Genomic DNA, 21,525 nt, shown 5'->3' on the forward strand with positions numbered 1-21,525 from the left:
GCGCTGGGGAAGGCCAGACCTGCCCTCTGGGGCCATCGACCGAATTCCCTGCAGCGGCACTGGTGAGGAAGACGTCTGGGCTGGACAGCGCGCTGCAGTCTCCCGGGCGGGTGGGACAGGGCCCTGGCTTTGAAGCCGTGGCCCCAGCTCACCCCAGGACCTAGTCTGGATTAGCCACTGTCTGGGCATTTCTTCCCACTGCCAACCCACTCAGCACCTTGGGGAGGGAAGGAAGGGGTGCTGGGCGTCTGGGCCAGAGCTGGGAGAGTTCTCAAGACCTGATGCTCTCATGCCTGCCCCTTCCAGGCAGCCAGCTCTGACTGCACCGAGCAGAGTGTGACCCTCTAGCCAGCTATGCCCCTGCTGCCCAGCACCGTGGGCCTGGCCGGCCTGCTCCTCCTCTGGGCATGTCAAACAGTGGACGGCTTGATGATGCCCAATGCTACTCTGGCTCTGGCCAGACCTGAGGACACAGCCATGAGGCCCCCGAGTGGCCTGGGGGTGCCCCGGTACCGACGGAAGCGTCACATCTCCGCCCGGGACATGAATGCCTTATTGGATTATCACAACCACATCCGGGCCAGTGTGCACCCGCCCGCTGCCAACATGGAGTACATGGTGAGTCCCCGTGCCTGCCCCAGTGCCCCTTCCAGCAAACACCAGCCCATTCGCCTTGGCCAGGAGTCATGGCCGGTTCTGCAGAGCTGGACCTTTGCCCCTCTGGCCCTGCTAGCCGGTTTCTGGGTGTCTGGGACCTAGGCAAAGGGCAGGAATAAGTCTGCCCATTGCACAGGTGAGGAAACCAAGGCAAGTGCACGGGTCCTCCAGGGAGCCAGGGGCACCCCAGGTGCACACCTCTTCCCTCCAGGTGGCTAGCTCAGCCCTACTTCCCGCACGAAGACAGGGAGATGCAGAGAAGGGATTTGCCCAAGGTCCCCCAGCCCAGGTGTGCCTGCAGCTAAGGTTGTAGTCACTTTACTTTTTTAAAATTTGTTTGCTTCGAGGGCGAAGTGAGAGGTGTGGTGGGGGAGACGGCGTGGGGGGGGGGGTTGGAGAGAGAGAGAGATTTTCCATCATCTGATTCACTCCCCAAATGCCTGCAAGAGCGGAGCCTGGGGACAGGTTGAAGCCAGGAGCTAGGAACTCCATCTGGGTCTCCCTCACACGGGTGGCAGGGACTCCGTGGCAGCTCGATTACCTTCCCAGGTACATTAGCAGGGAGCTGGTTCAGAAGTGGAGCCGCTGGAACTCCCATCTGGGATGCCCACCTCCCAAGCAGTGCTTAACCCACCTGCCGCCCCCCCACCGCCCTGCCCCAGCTTGTGCTCTTAAACAGCACAATAGCCCTGCTCAAGAACTCTGGCTGCACAGTGAGGGACCAAGCTTTAAACCTATTGTGTGATTGACACACCCGGGCTACCCTGTGGGACAAGGGACCAGAGAGGCGGGGTCAGGCACCCGGTGACCTCAGGCTGGGGAAGACCAGCAGCTGGACGGTAGAGGCAGCTGAGTTGTCTATTCTACAGAAGCAGGGCTGGTGGCTCTCACTCCAGCTGTGGAGAAGCCAGACCGCCTGCGTGGAGGAGGCAACTTTGCTCTCAACCCTGCTCCTCCTCCGGGACTATTGTCCCAAGCCAGCCTGGAGAAATTCTGTCCTCCCCAACCCCACCCTGCAACCACACGTACACCAGATTTCTCCAAGGAAAGAGATTGCCCACGTGCCCCCTCTACACGCTACTCAGTAGCCAGGGAATTCTTCTCCTTGGGCAAAGGGTCAGTTCAGTTCTGCGGACACTGCCAAGGACAGGACGGAAGAAGTTCCTTCCCCCTGGGACTCACATCTGGTGGGGACAAACGTGGTCCGGTCGGTGCCGTGTCATGTCACGCCAGGAGGCAGGGCGGCGCTGGGGAGGGGCAGAGCCAGGAGCCAGGAAGGCAGACAGCTAGAGGTGGGGAAGGCACGCATTTGTTCTGGGCTGACTCACTCGCTCATTACCATTTTTCAAACAAATGACGCATTCATTCAGCAGCAGCAACGACGCATGCGTGGCACTGACCCTCCGTGACTTGTCGTTGGCGCCAGAAGCCAGTGTCCCCCGGGGGACCCGGAGTGGGGTGGGGGTGGGGTCACTGATGTGGGTCTGATGATGAGCAGGCTTCCCTCAGTTTACCCCTCCGTAGTAGGCGGAGTCCATTCCTTCGCTTCCCCCATGAATCACACAGCTCTGGGAAGAGGTGTGTACTGCTGGCTGCCTGGCCCCATCTCTTCCCCACGTCAGGAAACCCCCCTAGCTCCAGATACCCTTGCTCCCACAGCTCCAAGAAAGCTGGAGTCCCCTGTCACCGTGCCACCCCCTCCCCAGGATGTGACAATGAATCACTTGTTCGTTATCTTAGTCCCTGGCTAGACTGCTGGTCTTCAGTGCCTAGAAATGTCACTCAAGGGTTGAAGGAGGATTGGAGTCCCTGGGGAAAAGGGCTTCGCTGTATCAGGCTTCTTAACCTCAGTGCTGCTGGTATTTGGGGCTGGGTAGCGCTTTCCTGTGGGAGCTGTCCTGGGTATTGCAGTGTTTAGCAGTACCCCTGGTCTCCACCCACTCGATGCCCGTGGTGGTCACTAGTGTTCAGCACAGCGGTTAAGATGCCTTTGATAGCCGGCGCTGTGGCTCAATAGGCTAATCCTCCGCCTTGCAGCGCTGGCACACCAGGTTCTAGTCCCGGTCGGGGCGCCGGATTCTGTCCCGGTTGCCCCTCTTCCAGGCCAGCTCTCTGCTATGGCCCGGGAAGGCAGTGGAGGATGGCCCAAGTCCCTGGGCCTTGCACCCACATGGGAGACCAGGAGAAGCACCTGGCTCCTGGCTTCGGATCAGCGCAGTGCGCCGGCTGTGGCGGCCATTGGAGGGTGAACCAACGACAAAAGGAAGACCTTTCTCTCTATCTCTCTCTCTCACTGTCCACTCTGCCTGCCAAAAAAAAAAAGATGCCTTTGATGTCTGCATCCCATAGCAGAATGCCTGCCATTGAGTCCCGCCCCCTGCTCTGATCCAGCTTCCTGCTAATGCACACACTGGGAGGCGGCAGGTGACAGCTCAGGCACTTGGATCCCTGTTGTCCACGTAGGAGACCCAGATGGAGTTTGGGGCTCCTGGCTTCAAACTGGCTTAGTCCTGGCTGCTGCTGGAATTTGGGGAATAAACCAGCAGATGGGAGAGCTCTCTATTTATACACCTTTTTAATAAATAAATAAGTTTTAAAAGACTTACTGAATGAACAGAGAATATCTAAGAGAATCCAGGCAGACAGAGCTAAAAGGGAGCTAAGACTTACGTAAGTGACACTTGTTCCAGCTCTGAAACTTGGGGGATTCATACACTGAAAGATCCCAAAGCTGGCCGCTGCCGTGGCGTTGCAGGTTAAGCCGCCACCTGAAGCACCGGCGTCCCATAAGGGCACCGGTTCAAGTCCCAGCTGCTCCACTTCTGATCCAGCTCCTTGCTGATGCACCTGGGAAAGCAGCAGAAGATGGCCCAAGTCCTTGGGCCCCTGCACCCATGTGGGAGACCTGGAAGAAGCTGCTGGCTCCTGGCTTCAGCCTGGCCCAACCCTGGCTATTCCAGCCATTTGGGAAGTGAACCAGAGGATGGAACATCTCTGTCTTTCCCTCCCTCTTCCTCTCTGTGACTCTGCCTTTCAAATAAATCTTAAAAACAAAATCTCAAGGCTTATAGGAAAGATGAGAAGCAGACTTCATGTGTGCTGACGTGGAATAGTCCCCAAGGCCACTTGTGTTGTCAGGTGAGACGAGGAAGGCACAGAACACTGTGTGTGGCGGGCTTAAAGCAATGCCACCACATGCCCAAAACAGAAGTCTCCATGGGCCTGCTCGGACATGTGTCCTGGTCCCTTTTCTGTTGTTAATTCTACAAGGCCACAGATTGGGTGAAGTCCTTGAGAAAGAGGGTTTGTTTTGGCTCACGGCTCTAGTCCAAGGCGGAGGTGCTACGTCCGGTGGTGGAGTCCTTGCTGGCAGAGGCGGCCAGAGCAGGTCACGTGGGACAGAGCGAGCTTCCTCTCTTGGGTCTCTCTTCCCTTTCATGGCCACTAGTGGCATCATGGCAGGGCACCACCATGACTTCGTGCAATCCCAATTAGTTCCCAGAGGCTGCACATCCAAACACCACTGACACATGACTGTGGGGGCTAAGTTTCCGGTGGAATTCAGGGGACACAAATATACAATACTCTTGGAAGAGGGCACGAGCACTGGGGGTTGCCTCTGGGGATGGGGTGAGGAGCAGCTGGGGAACAGGTGCAGGAGAGAGAAGAGAGACTTCCATGTCTCCTTTGGATGTCTTAAAAATTAAATCTGTGTGTGTTTTCACATTTCAAAACTGAGTTTCAAATTTAAAAAAAATGTTTATTGTTAACATAAACAGACTCAGAAAATACGATACGGCATGACATCCATCCTTTTCCCATCATCGTGGGCTCAGTCGTTTCTAGGAACTGCTGGGAACTTTTGGACAAACATCCTGGGCTGCCACTCAAGTCGGGGGGCCTCCAGCTTGACTTCCAGTGAGGACAGAAGGGCACCAGACGTGGAGTGGAGGCCTGGATGTGAACTTGCAGCTGACCTTGAAGCCACAGCCCTCCTCCGAGCCTCAGTATTCTAATCTGTCAAGTGGGTTTGTGGTAGGGGAGGAAATGCACATCTCCGGGCACTGTGATGATGATGGTGGATTCTTCCCCCGGGAAGTTCACAGCACCTCTTTCCCCAGGTCTGGGATGAGCGGCTGGCCAGATCCGCGGAGGCCTGGGCCTCCCAGTGCATCTGGGCCCACGGGCCCTCACAGCTGATGAAGTACGTGGGCCAGAACCTCTCCATCCATTCCGGCCGGTGAGTGGCCCTCTGCCTGCTTTCATTCAGTCATTCAGCAAACATGCAAGGAATACTTACTCCACACCAGGCGCTGCGCTTGGCCCTGGGTGCAAGGGAGACAAGTTCCCTGCACAAGAGGGGGCCCAGATTCCACGTAGAGACAGGATGCGCGGGCAGTGAGGAGTGACCGGGACACTCCCGAGGCAGGGACCAGAGTCAGGGGCAGCAGGGCTGGGGCTAGGGAGGGGGGGTGGGCACGTGTGGCTCCAGCAAACCCCTCTCTGACCTCTTCCTGCCATTCCCACTTCCAAGGCAGAATCTGGGGCCCAGGGAAGGTATTTCCGCTTTTGCACCGCAGCGACCTTGTCTGTGAAAGACAGGCGTCCTTCTCTTGGGCGGGGAAAATGTCAAAAAGACGTGGGCGAGGCTGCCACCCTGTTGTCGCGTCTTTGCTTAGCTGAATGAGGATGTGAGGAAAACAGCGACCTGCCCTGCCTTGCCCCCACCTGCCGTAACCCCAGGGGAGTGGGAAGGCAGAAGCAAAGCTGCTTCTTTCAGCTGAGCTTGGTGAGCGCTCAGACCGTTTGCCTTTTTCTACACCAGCAACGGGTCAGGGCATCGGGGAGCCTCCCAGGGCAGACTTTGGGCTGTGCACCCCGCACTCCCGGCCCCATCACTGCCCCTCCCTGCCGGCCCAGGTCCCTGAGCTGATTGCTACTTGAGAGGCTCACGGTGCAGAGAGTAACAGGATGAAGAGGCGCTGTCGGGAGTTTCCAGCGTTACTTCTCCCAGACTGTCTCCCTTATTGGCCCTCGTGCCTCTGACAATCGTGTCTGATGGAAGAAGCCCCTGGGTCCCAGCCTGGGCGCTTCTGGCTGTAAGGGGGTTCTCAGGTCCACAGCCAAGGGTCTGCCTCCGTCCCGTCTCACACATCAGAGGCCTCGGAGGTGGGCCCCTGAGCCCTCTTCCTGGAGACCAGCCGCCCCGTCTCAGATGCCCGTCCCCAGCCTGGCCCTGTGCATGCTGCCCACGAGCGCATGTGCTTACTGTGTGCCAGGTGCGTGCGAGCACTGAACCCACTATCCCAGGTGACCGGCAGCACTTACCTGCGAGGAGGGCGCTACTGCCCTCATTCTCAGTGAGGAAGGGGACAGAAGGGACTCACCCCGGGTCACCCAGCAGGTTGGTGGCAAAGCAGCTTGGCCGTTCTCTGCCCACGTCTGCGGCGTTCTCAACCTCCGCAGGTTCCGCTCGGTGTTGGATCTGGTAAAGGCGTGGTCCGAGGAGAAGCGGCACTACTTGTTCCCCGCCCCGAGGGACTGCAACCCGCACTGCCCCTGGCGCTGCAGCGGCCCCGTGTGCTCCCACTACACCCAGGTACACTCCGTGTCCACTGGGGCGGGACAGAAATCAGCCCGGAAATCGCACCCCGGCTGCCTTGCCTGGCCTAGGCGCCTGCTCCTGCAAAGCTGGGTGGGCGTAGGTTGCAGGTGTATCTCGCTCTGTTTGGAACGTCTCCTGTTTTCTGTTGTCTAAGGCCCCCCTTATCCAAATAAGCTGACAACAGCTGTAGCGGATGTCGAGTGCTAACACAGAATATGGGAACGCTTAGGACGCGGAAAACCCGATGCAGGACAAGTGGGACACTAATCAGAACAGCCGGAATCCAGAATGCTCCGGAGTCCAGCATCTTCAGAGCTTTGGAAGGGTGCCCCCAGGGGAAAGTTCCAGTCCTGACCTCCTGTGCGGGTTACACTGCAAATGCAGGCGTGAGCAGTCATTCCCAGACCTCTGAAGGCTCGGCGTGCCTGTCCTTTCCTGAGAGCCTGTCTTCCGGCTTGGAAGATGGACTTCTCTTGGGAAATCAACACACATTCTCAGGCCACAATGAGGGGGTGGGCATTTATATGCAGGCCATGTACCTACAAGGGAAAGTTCACCAACGCCTGTATCCTGATGAGAAAGGATGTTTTTGTCCATTTTAGCTAACACAATTCTGGTATAGCAACACAAAAATGGAGGAAATGTAGCAAATAAAACCTGGGGAACAAGGAGGCTGGTGTTGTGGTATAGTGAGTTAAGCCGATGCCTGCCACACCAGCAGCCAAATGAGTCCTGACTGCTTCACTTCTGATCCTGCTCCCTGCTGTGGCCTGGGAAAGCAACAGAAGCCGGCCCAAGAACTTGGGCCTCTGCACCCACGTGGAGATCCAGATGAAAGTCCCAGTCCCTGCCATTCTGCCATTGAAGACCATTTGGGAAGATTGACTTATCTCTCTCCCTCTCCCTCCCCCACTGTAACTCTGCCTTTCAAATTAATCTTTTTTTAAAAAAAAAAAATCTAGAGAATTAGAAACCGCAAAAGAGCAAATAAATGACATTATATGTGAAAAGCAACACAGGTGCATTAAAACCACCGTATATAGGGGTGGGCTTTGTGGCCCCACTGGGTCCTCCCTGTCTCTGCCTCCCCTCAACAGATGGTGTGGGCATCTTCCAACCGCCTGGGCTGTGCCATCCACACCTGCAGGAGCATCAGCGTCTGGGGCAGCACCTGGCACAGGGCTGTGTACCTGGTCTGCAACTACGCCATTAGGTAAGGGCCTGCACTGAGGCCAAGGGGCTCTGGGACGGGAGGGTGGGTCCCGAGAATTTAGACACGACACCCGCCTTCCTCCATCATCAGCACTCTCCGTACTTTTCAGCTTGGGGGATTTTAGAACCGATCAACCATCCTTTTCCTTACGAACATTCCAGAACAAAGTGGGAGATGGAGAGGAGCAAGGCGGGGGAGGGGCAGCATCGCTGAGAAAGTCAGCAGAGGATGTGGCTAGGTGGGACCCTCTCCCAGCCAGGAGGGCTTGCAAATTGTCCAGTGCAATTTTTAAAAGTTATTTTAGGCCGGCGCTGTGGCTCACTAGGCTAATCCTCTGCCTGTGGCACCAGTACACCGGGTTCTAGTCCCAGTCGGGGCGCCGGATTCTGTCCCGGTTGCCCCTCTTCCAGTCCAGCTCTCTGCTGTGGCCCGGGAGTGCAGTGGAGGATGGCCCAAGTGCTTGGGTCCTGCACCCGCATGGGAGACCAGGAGAAGCACCTGGCTCCTGGCTTCGGATTAACGTAACGCGCCAGCTGCAGCGCGCTAGCCTCAGCGGCCATTGGAGGGTGAACCAACAGCAAAGGAAGACCTTTCTGTCTGTCTCTGTCTCTCACTGTCTACTCTGCCTGTCAAAAAAAAAAAGTTATTTTAAAGTGCTTTTAAAATCTATTTTTTTTTTTTTTTTTGTCATTCTATTTGAAAGGCAGAGAGAGAGATGGAGATAGAGAGCTAGGGCTAGACTTGTATGTGTGTGTGTGGGGGGGATCTTCTATCCCCTGTTACTCCCTCGAATGGCAGCAACAGCCAGGGCTGGATCAGGCCAAAGCTGGGAACCCGGGGAACTCAATCCAGGTCTCCCAAATGGGTGCCAAGGATCAAGTGCTTGATCCATCATTGGCTGCCTTCCCAGGTTGCACACCAGCAGGAAACAGGAATTGGAAGCAGAGGTGCGTTTCAAACCCCGGCAGTGTGATCCGGGATGCAGGCGTCTCAAGCGCATCCTAACCACTGTGCCGGACGCTCAGCCTCCCCCCAGTAGCGCACTATTGAGTCAGACCCTGCACACCTGCGGCAGGCCACGCTGCACAGCCACAGGTTCTTCTGGCCAGAGCAGGGCCGGCCCCTCCACACTTACTCCCGGAAATATTCAACCAGGACCGCGAGCTGCCCACGGGCAGGCAGATCCCCTAGGCAGGGGGGCAGGGTAGAAATAGCCTGCGCAGCAGCTTCCCCCAGACTGCAGCATGCTGGGAGACAGGCCGGGCGCTGGCTTCAGACACAAGTCGCTTGGAACTATGGGGAAAGGCGGATGAACATTCACTCAGCACGCGGTGTGCAAGCTCACACGAAGACAAGAACAGGTTCTAAGGCGAGACCGCCAGGGTTCAGGTTTGTGATTTTACTCCACTTCTCCATGCCTGGGTCTTCATCTGCAAAAGGACCTGACTCACAGGCTTGCGTGGTGCCTTGTCCGCGGTACGTGCTACTTAAATAGTGGCCGTGGACGCTAACGAGGTTATGTGTGCAGGAGGGTGGGAAATCGACCCCATGCGATTCTATATCCCTCAAATTCTTCAACTTCAGTTCCTTGTTTTTTTAAGTGGAACTTTTTCCAAGTGGCTGCATTCAACCAAAAAGAATGACTTTCATTCTGACGTGCCGGGCATCACCACCTATTCTTCCTGCCCCTAAACTCCCGAGAGCATCTTTAGAAACCTGGGGACTGCGGCATCTGGCACACATCCTGATGTCCCATGGATGCTCTGAAAGTGTTTGTTGAATGAATAAGTGAGCACTGTTGGGAAATCAGAAGGGCGTACTTTGCACTTTGGTGGACTTTACGCGGTCATTCAACAATCACTTTTGGAGGGAAGATGATTCTATGTCTGTCCACAAGGAGGGTTCATGTAAGGTGTGAGAAAAAAAGGCACTGGGTCTTACAAAAATTGTTAACATGGCAAGTCAGCAGTGAGATTACCAGGCAGCCATGAGCAAGAGCTGGGGTGGGGGTAGGGGGTGATTTAAGACTTTAAGGGGAGAAAGCAGGAGAAAAAGAGAGAAAGCCATGAGCTGGGGTGGAAGAGGGTGTTGGGAGATGAGATGTGCAAGTGGAGCCAGGCACTGCCAGGACAGTCTGGAACTCCTGGCCCACGGCTGGTGTGTGATCCAGAAGCCAGGGGTCCGCAAACAAGCCGCCATAGCCAAAGCTGGCCCACAGCCTGTCTCTGCAAATAAAGTTTTATTGAGACGGAGGCAGGACATTCTTTTACACATTATCTGCAGCTGCCTATACATGGTAGAGATAGTCTGGCCTGCAAGGTCTAAAACACAAGGGCTCTTCAAAAATTTCACAGCGAATGGGCTTATAAGTTTATTTTGTGGGAAAAAAATGGAAACCCATGCATAGTTTTCTCATAATATGCATTTCCAGACTTTTTTTTTTTTTTTTTTTGACAGGCAGAGTGGACAGTGAGAGAGAGACAGAGAGAAAGGTCTTCCTCTTGCCGTTGGTTCACCCTCCAATGGCCGCCACAGCCGGCGCACCGCACTGATCCGAAGCCAGGAGCCAGGTGCTTATCCTGGTCTCCCATGCGGGTGCAGGGCCCAAGGACTTGGGCCATCCTCCACTGCCTTCCCGGGCCACAGCAGAGAGCTGGCCTGGAAGAGGGGCAACCGGGACAGAATCCGGCGCCCCGACCGGGACTAGAACCCAGTGTGCCGGCGCTGCAAGGCGGAGAATTGGCCTATTGAGCCGCGGCGCCAGCCATTTCCAGACTTTTTTTGAAGACCAGTTGTAGGCACAGATTCCAAACAATTTCTGTACCAAAATGCACTTATCCTTTAATTCTGTTTTCCATGAGTTTTTTGAAGTCTCTTTGTATTTACACCTGATTCTTTACAGAACAAGCTTGCCGGTCTCTGCCTGCATGGAAACAGGGCAGTCCCCAAAAGCTCGAGTGGGACGACGATAGCACGGAAGTAGGCCTGCCTTTAGAAAAACAAACAGCTGTTAAGATATAATGCATTTGCCATACAACCCACCGCTGTTATGTATCTGAATAGTTATGTATTCTATATATTGTTATATATATATTTTTTTCTTATTTGAAGGAGAGAGAAACCAAGAGATCTCTCATTCGCTAGTTCACTCCCTAAACGTCCTCAAGAGCTGGGACTGGGCCAGGCAGAAGCCAGGAGCCTGGGACTCAGTCCAGGTCTCCCATGCGGGGGGCAGGGACCCGAGCACCCAGACTGTCACCTGCTGCCTCCCAGGGTGCGCCTTAGCAGGCAGCTGGAGTCAGGACATTTTCTCCAGAGGACTAAAATCACGTCCCAGAAATGAAGAGGCTGATCCTGTCACCGGCTGGAGGTGGCAGACTCAGGGGGTGGGGAGAGAAGTCACCTGTTGGCCTGGCACAGTGCGGGGTGCACCCACGCGGAGCCGCCTTTGGCCTTCGCCGCCTCCCCGCGAGGACAGCGAAGAGTACAGGGCCTGGGGCCCAAGGTCACGCGGCCAGTGGGTACAGTGCTGAGACCTGGACGTCTGGGTGAAAAGTCACTCACTTCACTCTCCCGACCTCTGACCGTGGCTCCCTGGGCCTTTGTTCTCTCCTCAGGGGCAACTGGCTGGGCGAGGCACCGTACAAGATGGGGAGGCCATGTTCTGCCTGCCCCCCCAGTTACCAAGGCAGCTGCAGTAGCAACATGTGCTTCTCGGGGCTCAAGTCCAACAGGCTCCAGTGGATCTGAAGTCGCCCTGGGCCCCCGGCACCTCTGGCTGGGCCCGCCCTGCAGGGGTCCCACCAAGCTACCCAGGACAGAAGTTGGCCACACGGCACTCACTGCCTCTTCCCTCCCGGGTTCTCTCCCAAACATCCGGCCGGAGTGAGAAGAGAAGCCCTTGCCTGCTTCCCTTCTTTCTCCCCTCTGGCCTCTGCATCTTTCATTAACTCCTTCTTGGAGAGAGAGCCGGGGCTGCGGGGAGCAGGCCTGCACGCTTAGGCTTCAAACTCAACAGACTTTGCCCATCCAATAAAAAGCATCTGTTATTAAATCACCTTTAGCCTGGATCCCACCTTCATTTATCCCGTCACAACCAGCCAATCAGGACACGCAGTTCCCTCTTTGGTTGAGCATATTCCGGGTCCAAGGTTTTTAAAAGAATGGGCACCCCACCTCCACCCCCACTGCAGGTTACTGGGGCCACTACAAGGTCCAGGCCCCCCCCCCTTTTTTTTTTTTTTTTGACAGGCAGAGTGGACAGTGAGAGAGAGAGAGAGAGAGAAAGGTCTTCCTTTGCCGTTGGTTCACCCTCCAATGGCCACCACGGCCGGCACGCTGTGACCAGCGCACCACGCTGATCCAAAGGCAGGAGCCAGGTGCTTCTCCTGGTCTCCCATGTGGGTGCAGGGCCTAAGCACCTGGGCCATCCTCCACTGCACTCCCGGGCCACAGCAGAGAGCTGGCCGGTCCAGGCCCTTTTTACAGATGGGTAGACTGAGGCTCAGCCAAGGGCGAGACTTCAAGCTGGAGCTCCGGCTCTGACATTGCTCGTACACCTCCTGAACGCACCGGCCTAAGCAGAACCAGGCAGCAAACCCCAAAGCTGGCGGGAGGGAACTCCCTCTCCAGCCCCGCCTTGTTTGCCCTGTTCGCCTTTTCCCCTCTCTGCCTTGCGGTCTCTCTCTCTTCCTCCCCCTGTTTTCCAGTCCGGGGCTCCGTGTTTCGGATTCCCTTTTTCTCCCCTGTAATCTCATTCTCATTCCAATAAACTGTTTCCCTTCTCCCCACCCCATCCCACCCAGAGATCATAACACACAAAAGTTCTTTTGTCTCCCGAGATAGTAAAATCTCCTCCCTCAGACCTTGCCCTCCAGCGGGGGCCCACCCCCGCCTGGCTAGAGCGAGCCCTGGGACCGGACCGGGTGAGCTTCTCCCCTCTTGGTCACAGGACACCCCTCTCCCTCCTGGGGGCCCCTTGTGAAGTGCAGTGGCTCTCTCTGGTCCTCTCTCCTTCGGCGCCAGGGGAGTTGAAAGAGCAGGGAAGGGAATGGGGCGTGGGACAGCATCCAGACAAGCCTGCTGGGCCCAGTGCAGGACTCCACTTTACAGAAGAGGACAACTGAGGCTGAGGGTGAGGACCAATTTCCAAAGGATGCAAAGAAATGAAACAGAAGACCCCGGGACCTGGGAGTTCATTGTTCTCAGATTATCTCTCTCTGACTTTCTTTCTTTGGAGGATGAGGGTAGTGCGTATTAAAAAGCGCTTTCTTATGTAAAATAAAAGTTGTGGAAATGTCTATGGTAATGACTCCTTGGGCCACGGTGGCTTGGGAAAGAGCAGACGCAGGATTTGAATTCCACGTCCTCTGGCGCCCAAGCCTGTGCAGTTCTGACTGCCCCCACATCGTCCTCCTGCATCCTGACGAGCTGGACAACGAAAGGGACAATCAGCTGAGGACGTCAGCACCTCCTCTTAATCTCATGGCATTAGCATGGCTATCTTGGGTGATAGGTGCTGCTCTTATCCCCATTCTACCATGTCAACCGAAGCTGGATTTAAACCCGCTCTGGGTGATGCAAAATCTCAGTGGTTGACCCTCCCACTCTCCTGCCTCTCGCCCGAGAAGGGAGTGATTTAGGGATTTGATGAAAACAGAGACAGTTCCGCAGTTTGTTGCATGGGATGTCCGGAAGATCCCGGGTTCGTGATTTCTGACAGTTGCTCTGAGGAGAGCCACGGTGAGGGAGCAGTGGACCGCCCCACACACTGCAGATGAGGGGTGGGTGCGGGGGTGGGGCACAGGCTCCTGGCTTGTTAGGGGGAGTCTGTCACTCTGCATTACAACACTGTTTGAAGCCCATGTAAGGCTTTGGACTTCTGAAGACTTCCAGTCGCATTTGATCACTCATTCATTCAACAACCAGGAGGGCTGTCTGGGGCCTGGCACTGGGGGCACAAACTTCATGAAGGGGCTGCTGCCTGTGCGTGGCTGAGTTACCACAGCTCTCAGTGCCTGGTCTCACCACAGATGGGAACGCCGACAGTATCCTCCTGGTGAGGTGGCTCCTACTGTTAAATGGATGGGTACACACATAGACAGCATGTAGGACAGGACCGGGCACAGGACTAAGTGTCAGCTCTGAGCACGGGGGTCATTCCCATAACTCAGGGCACAGGCTAAGACCCACTGCTTGTTTTTGTAAATAAAGTGTTATGGAAACACAGCCTTGCTTGTTGGTTGACCTATTGCCTATGGCTGCTTTCTGGTTTCAGGGGCAGAGATGACGGTAGACATAGCTCACAAAGCCTAAAATATTTACTCTGGCCCTTTACAGAAAATGTTTGTGCATTCCTGAGCTGCGCGATGCTCCTGTATCTTTGCAGCTTATAATTCAAGTGGAGCAGCCAGGTAACAAACAGGAGCCGAACAGAAATACTGCATCATCACTGAATTAAGTATCACCTGGGAGGAGCAGGCGTCTCACAGGAGCCCTTGAAGCGGCATCAGGTGTGTCTTCCTGCAGAGGGGTTTCTTTCTATAGACTTTCCTTTCTGAGCAGTTGTAGGTGCACAGCAAAATTGAGTGGAAGGCACACTCAGATTGAGAGATGGCCCACACGCCTCTGCGGCCACCTTCGCACAGCCTCAGGGGATGAGAAACTGGCCAGGCTCTGAGAAGGCACTGGCAGTGTGGGTGGAAAGCTGGGTCAGGGAGCTCCCGACAGTCAGTACCAGGAATGGGGAGAGGGAGAGAGATGGCCCTGTGGCAGGTGACAGGGGCCAGTTTTGGATGTTAACCGGAGGCGAGGGGGAGGCACATCAAGGTTCTAAGCCCGGATAACTTGATCAGATTTTCACTGGGAAAGGTAATTTTGACTGCATTAATGGAGAACAGATTGGGTGAGGGCCAAAGGCTATTTCAGTGGTCCAGGTGAGATGGCCGTGGCTTGAAGGAAGGTGGTAGCTCCGGAGACAAGGTGGATATACTTTTATGTGTAGGAGGAAAAAGTCAAGGGATGTAGACCCAGGTGGGTCAGGAGAGAAGGTGAGAACCATGCAGACAGGTGAGTTGGTGGTGGGGTGAGGGAGATCTAGTTTAAGGTCTCTGCTCCCACTGTGAGGAAGGTGGTCTCATCGGACTGAGAATGAGAGGCGAGAGGTTCGAGAAGGGGCCTGGAATGGGGGTAGGAAATAAGGAGAGCAAGTAAGAGCGCGAAGTTGGTGACCCCGGTCCGTGATGGTCCCATCTGTCCTGAGGTTGGTGATTTCCTTTTTCTCTCCAGCCGCGATTGGCTGCCCAGGTGTAGACATGAGGAAGGAAGAACACTTAGGATCACGTAGGCTTGGGGCTTTGTCAGGAGGGAGCTGAGGGAGAATTAAGAGAGGGATGAGGTTTATGGGCTGCAGGCTTTACACTGAGCGGGAAAGAAGAGGCAGAGAGAGCGAAGAGAGAGGGGCCGAGAGCAGTGGAAACCGGAGCAGTCTGCGGGAGTGGGGCCCCCAGCACTGTTTGAGCAGGAAGGTAGGAGAGAGAGACGATGGGAGGAGGGCCGATGTCGACTCGCTCTTCTCCAGGTGGAGCCGCCCATAAGGTAGGTCTTGCTCTGAGGGAATGAAAATTTACGAACCCCACAAGCCGGAAGCTGATGGAGCCGGGGGTTCACTGCCTCTCACTTGTGCTCCCTCCAACATGATGAAGCACCCCAAAAGATTTCAGAACCCCAAAGGCAGGTTGTGAGCTCCAACACCGAGACAAAAGAAATGCGGCCGTTCTAGCACGTGCCAGGTGGCAGGTGTACAAGATGTGGGCGCGGGAAGCCCCAGGTGGCCCTGCTTCTGAACACCAGGATGCCGATTCCAACGGCGGGTCCCACTCAGGAGGGAGAGGGGAGTCCCACCCGTGCTCCTGCAGCCCTCCGGGCACCGGACAGTTCCTAGCATGGCCTCCAAAGGACTACCTGATGCGGATATGGCTCCTAGGTTAGTCCCCAAGTCCCCGGAGGCGGGCGTGACGTCTACTTTGTTTATTTCTGTATCATGAAGTCTAGCACAGAGCCTGGCCCATGGTAGGTGTTCAAAACACACAAATGAAAGAGGGGAGGGGGTTGTAGCTCCCAATCCCCTTCGTCTCCCCTGTGAGACTGCGGGCGAGGTACTTCGTGGTGTGCCTCCATTCCCTCATCTCAGGTTTAATGCAAACATGGCAATGCCTGCATGCAAGTCCGGCATCCAGCAGGCACTCCATAAACTCAGCACTCCACCCTCCTCTGCTCCACCCTCCCTCAGCGTCCCCGCTTCCTGCATCAGGCCACACCTAATGGTTTGTAGCCATAAAACCCAACCCAGCTCGGACTCTCACCTTCAAGCCCCTCCTGCTATGTTCCTTCCCTGGAGTTGGGGGGCTGCTGTCCCCTACATCTGGCTCCAGTTGCCCCTAAACTCGGAGTGCAGGACTGGGGCCTGAGTGGACCTCAGGCCTGGCCAGGGTGCCGTTGTCATGGTGACAGCGACAGTCCCCAGCCGCAGGTTCCCTAAGTGACTGGTTACTCTTTAACATATCCACCCACCTTAGGTGATTAGAAGAATCAATAAGATAACCAGGCGGTGGCAGCTGGCCGGGCTCGCTGCCTTCCTGGTGCACTGGCTCTGGGTGGCCCTGTTGCTGCTGTGTGTGGGCCTCGGCTCCTCCATGCCCACTGGTCTCCAGCTTGGCCATGGTCAGTGTGAACGCACCCCTCGGGGCCCCAGTGGAGAGTCGCTATGGTGAGTGGGCCAGCAGCCACGGCTGGGGGACTGGACACGGTGGGACCCCGGTCAGGCTTGGGGCCAGGGGCATGTAGAACACCTCTGGCTGTGGTTCTGATGGGCTCAAGCGCCTCCCTGGTTCCTCTGGAGAGTCAAGAGGCCTGGGGGTGGCCTGGGACTTAACCCCACTGTCTCCACAGCGGTGTGGCGCGGCATGGCCTGCTCATGCCTGGAGTACTGGGAGGGGCCTCAGGAGTCCCAAGGCAGGGGCTTGGCCCCTTCTGCTGCCTGGAGGCTTTCCTGGGAATGTGTCCCAGGAAGTCTTTCCAAGATTCCTTGCAGGGTGGGGGTCCAGATGTGGCTACGTGCCTTGCTGCGGGGCAGAGAACCTGGCTGGGCCTAGGTCATCTAGCCAGGGCATGGTGGAGCTGCAAATGGGACCCAAGTAGGGGAGTCCCAAGGGACCTCCCCAAGGGAGGGCATCTGTGCCCCTCCATCCCGTGTTGATGCTGGGTGAGGCAGCAGAGGTGTGCAACATGGCCCACAGGGGGCGTTGGAAAGTGAGCACGCTCTCGTGTTGGATGTGTGGGACCTGGATGCAGGACCGGGACAGTGTGTCGCCTCCAGGCTGGGAGGGCTCTAGTTCTAGGGTTGGAAGCCACTACAGACTGGAAGTAGCCAAACTGCCCCCGGGAGAGGGCAGTCGGGCAAACCCAGTGCGTCGTTATGATGGGATGCCCTCTGGGTGCAGACAGGGAGAGCCCTGCAGACAGCACACGCGGTCAGCTGGAGGACCGTGGCGGACAGTGCCCGAGAACAGAATGGATCCCGAATGGTGACGCATTTATGTACACACACGTTTGTGTTTGCACAGAAAATTCCGTGGGATGACCCAAAGAAACAGTGACTTGTTTCTGAGAAAGGAGACCCAAGGGGATGTTGGCGTTTTTAAGGACTAGGTAGTTTACAAACCCATGTAAATCACGATGCAGGCACGGAGCTTAGCTTCTGGAAGGCAGCAGATCTTGGTCCGGGTTCTATGACATTAGCTGAGTCCTCAGCATGTCTGTGCCTCCCCTGCTTTCTCTCTGGAGTAGAGACGATGTTGGGATGTGTCTTTGGGTCACCGTGGATGACCACAGGAGAGCAAGGGTGTAAAGGACCCAATAAATATTACTTAATGTCATCATTAGCTGCATGCAGATGGCCAGTGAGGGGCTGGCCGCTGCCTCTGGTCCCAAGGATCTGCTTTGTTTTGAGCCACCACCAATCGGGAGGATGGGATGCAATGGACAAGGCTGAAAAGGAAAAGGCCTGGGGATCCACAGTCTTCACCAGCTGTGTGACCTGGACCAGGCACTTCCCCTCTGATGCTATTTCCTCATCTGTAAAATAGAGCTAATGATAGGATCAAGCTGACTGGAGGAGGGGAGTTAAAGGGCTGCGCATACCTCAGCCTTCACGGGAAGATGAGCTTGAATTTGTGGCCAGAGGAAGGCTGTCCCCAACAGAGGCCTGGTAGTTTCCAGGGAAGCATGGCCTGGGTTATGAGCCCAGGCCGGAAGTGAAAAAAGGCCCTCCAGTATCCTTCCCAAAGGATATTAGGATCATAACCTAACTGACCGCCTCTCCCTGTCTCCCAGGCCTATACAACATACCGGGTGGCCTCCTGTCCCTTCAGCCTGGCCCCTATGTGTGCACATTGCATAGCGATTATTCAGAAAACGTTTGCTAGGATAGACAGAATGGATGGAAGCATGGAAGGATGGGCAATGCAGAGGTGGATGGTTGGAAAGATAGACAGTGATGGATGGCTGGAAGGATGGAGGGGTGGGTGGGTGGAGAGATGGAGGAATGAGTAGGAGGATGGATGGATGGTTGGGAGAAAGCGTGGATGGATGGATGAAGGAAGGAAGGTTAGATGGATGGATGGTTGGACAGATGCTCTATACCTATTACCCCATTTAATACTCACGATTATCTGAGATGAATAATGTTATCTCCAAGGATGGGGAGAAAACTAAACTCAGGATTGTCTTTAAAAACCATCTGACTCCAGCCCTGACACGGCGCAGCTGTTGTTGACCCTCTTGGACAGGTTATGGGTATCTGGACAGAGAAAGAAGGGCTCCCACGGCCAGATCTACAGCAAACATCAACCAAAAAAAAAAAAAAAAAAAAAAAAGGAAGAACAAAGAGTACTTTTGTCCTTCAGAGCATTCTCTCTCTCTCTCTCTCTCTCTCTGTGTGTGTGTGTGTATGTGTGTGTGTGTGAGAGAGAGAGAGAGAGAGAGAGATTGTGGCTCGAAGACTCTGCTTATTTGATACAGTAAACCTGGTTAGCATCCAGGATCGGCTTTCCAAGCTGTATGGCCTTAGGGTCACCACCTCTGTTTGAGTCTCAGATGCTTCGTTTGTAAAATGAACTGGGGAAGTCTGCTGGAAGACAGTGACTTTCTGATCAAAGAAGCAAGTGCTTTGAGAGAAAAATACTAGAATCCTCCTGGGGTTCTCCAATGGGGACCCCAGTAAGCATCTCCTGAGGCGGCTCTGGCCGAGGTGGGCTGGTGGGTGAGGCCCATGGCGCACAGCAGAGCCCTGGCGAGGGGCAGTGGACATCATGAGTGTTGTGAGGATCAAATGATTAATACTGAGTGCTCAGCCCAGTGCCAGACAGACAGCACCCAAGAAATCTCACATGTTGTCTCCTGGGTTTGTGCTTGTTTTATTTACTTATATGAAAGACAGAGTTAGAGTGGGGGGGGGGGAGGACAAAGAGAGAGAGAGATCTTCCATCCACTGGCTCACTCCCCAAATGGCTCAACAACCAGAGCTAGGTTGATCTGAAACAGGGGCTGGGAGCTCCTTTAGGATCTCCCACGTGGGTGCAGGGGCCCAAGCACTTGCGCCATCCTCTTCTGCTTTCCCATGTGCATTAGCGGGGAGCTGGATCTGAAGTAGAGCAGCTGGGATTCGAACTGCTGCCCGCATGCGATGCAGGTACCGGCTTTACCTGCAAGGCCACAGTGCTGGCCCTGTCTCGTGTTTTGAACCTTGGTAGAACAGACTCACTGGAGAGACAGAGCGCACCATTCACTGGCTCACTCCCCAGATGCCCACAACATCGGGGGTGGGGTGGGGACCAGAGCTGAACCCGAGAACAAAGAGTTCCGCCGAGGTCTCGCACATGGTGGCAGGGACTTGACCACTTGAGCCACACTGCTGCCTCGCAGCGTGTGCATTAGCAGGACGCCAGCGTCAGCTGCCCGAGGCAGGTGTGGAACCCGGGCACTGCAGTGTTGGGTGCGGGCTCCCCACTGCAAGGCCAAAGCCCTGTTTTCAGCAAGGCAGTCTCGGATCGGCTGGTCTCTGCCGTGGTGGCCCCTCACCCCCAGGACTTTGGCAGCACACATTCTACTTGGTAGTATTCTTCAATACCTTGATCAGGCGGTGGCAGGTGTGAATTGTGATACCCCACCCCCTACCCACACTATAAACACCCAGAGGTTGGGACGGCCGCAGTTTATTCTGCCTTGCTTGTCTCACACAGAGACTGGCACGACAGAACCATTCACTAAGCATTTGAAGGGTGAGAGTCGAGGAAGGTTTTAAGAAACAGTCCTCCGCCTGCGGTACCGGTACCCCGGGTTCTAGTCCCGGTCGGGGCGCCAGATTCTATCCCGGTTGCTCGTCTTCCAGTCCAGCTCTCTGCTGTGGCCTGGGAGGGCAGTGGAGGATGGCCCAAGTGCTTGGGCCCTGCACCCCATGGGAGACCAGGAGAAGCACCTGGCTCCTGGCTTCGGATCAGCGCAGTGCGCCGGCCGCGACGGTCATTGGAGGGTGAACCAACAGCAAAAGGAAGACCTTTCTCTCTGTCTCTCTCTCACTGTCCACTCTGCCTGTCAAAGTCCTGTGTCTCAAGATCTTCCTTCCATTCTCTCTGCCATCCTCGCAGTGTGGCTGACTGCCCTAGTGCTTGGCCGTCCCAGCACCAGGCATCATGTTGGCACCTGAGCGTCCAGAGGTGGGGTCGAGGGAGCATTTTCCTCAATGAACCACTTTCTTTCATCACAAAGCAATTTTCCCCCAGAAACCTCCCAGCAGACTGCCGTAGTTCAAAGGCAGGTGGGAAATCAGATGCGCAGTAGAAAGCCAAGGCTGGCCTGGCACAGCGCCGCTCTTCTCTCGGAGCTGACACACGACTGCTCCAAACCAGAGGGACTCTCTGTTCAGTTGGCTTCTCCACCTCGGCACTGTGGGCCTTGTGCTTGGAGAATTCCTTGTGGGCGGCTGCCCCATGCTTCTTGGCTTCTACTCACTGGAAACCAGTGACATCTCTCCCCATCAAGAATGCCAACCAAAACGTCTCCAGACGGCCAAGTACACTCCGGGGTGTTAGAGGACCAGGAACAGCTGAGGTCAGCGCTGGCCACATTGAGTAGCCTGACGCTCTCACGATGTAGTGTTTGCTTGCGGTATTAAGATCCAGCGCAGGGCCAGATTTGGAGCTGCCCCGACCCAGTGTAAGGATGCGATGTTATGCTAGGCGTGCCTGTGTGCTCGCCTGACTCTGGTTTTATTTCCCTACCTTTGCTTTCCACTCCACAAGTATCCCTTGATGATTTATTTTGGCCCTTTGGTAATGTGTCTTTCCTGTAAATACCTCAAATCTCTGTCAGGGAAATGTCTGTATTTCTCTGATTCTTTTGTTGTGCTCCAGGCTTCCAAAGGGCCTGGGGGCTTGGATGGAGGTGGAATTGAATGGATGAATGAATGAAGGGGAAGGTGCATGAGTGAATTAATGAATGGATGTGTGGGTGGATGGGTGCATGGGCGGAAGATCAACAGATGTGCTGGATAGACGGGTGAGTGGTGACTGGATGGGTGGGGCAGATGGAGGGATGGATGGATGGATGAGACAAGTGGAGTAATGGGTAACTGGGAAGAAGGGTGGATTACTGAATTATGACTTGGTGAGTGCGGAGGGTAAGGAATGGGTGGGTAAGTGGAGAGATGGATGGGTGGTGAGATAGGTGCATACGGGATGAAAAGGCTGGACAGATGAGGGCAGGTGATGGATAACTGATGCGACGTTGAGTGGGTAGACAGAAGGATGGATGGGTGGGTGGATGGGATGAGGGGGATGACTTGAAAGAGCAGCGCCTGCAGGTGCTCAGGATTTGGCCACTGTTCAACACTGCTCCGTCAGGGCCGTCTAGCTGTTCCAAGTGCCAGGTGAGCCTGACTCTCCCCAGGTATATAGGTCTAGTCCTTTTGACCAGTGTCTTCTGCCTCGAGCCA

At 55.4% G+C, this 21,525-nt stretch overlaps 1 protein-coding gene across 1 annotated transcript; it reads left to right on the plus strand.

The window, feature by feature from the left end:
* The first annotated feature begins 354 nt into the window (after positions 1–354).
* R3HDML (R3H domain containing like) lies at positions 355–11,225 on the plus strand. Its single transcript, XM_062202368.1, has 5 exons — positions 355–618; positions 4,779–4,897; positions 6,124–6,256; positions 7,360–7,475; positions 11,093–11,225. The coding sequence occupies exons 1-5, from the start codon at positions 355–357 to the stop codon at positions 11,223–11,225; spliced, it is 765 nt and encodes a 254-aa protein (XP_062058352.1).
* Positions 11,226–21,525: the final 10,300 nt, after the last annotated feature.

Source organism: Lepus europaeus, chromosome 10 (assembly GCF_033115175.1).
Source record: "Lepus europaeus isolate LE1 chromosome 10, mLepTim1.pri, whole genome shotgun sequence".
Lineage (NCBI taxonomy): Eukaryota > Metazoa > Chordata > Mammalia > Lagomorpha > Leporidae > Lepus > Lepus europaeus.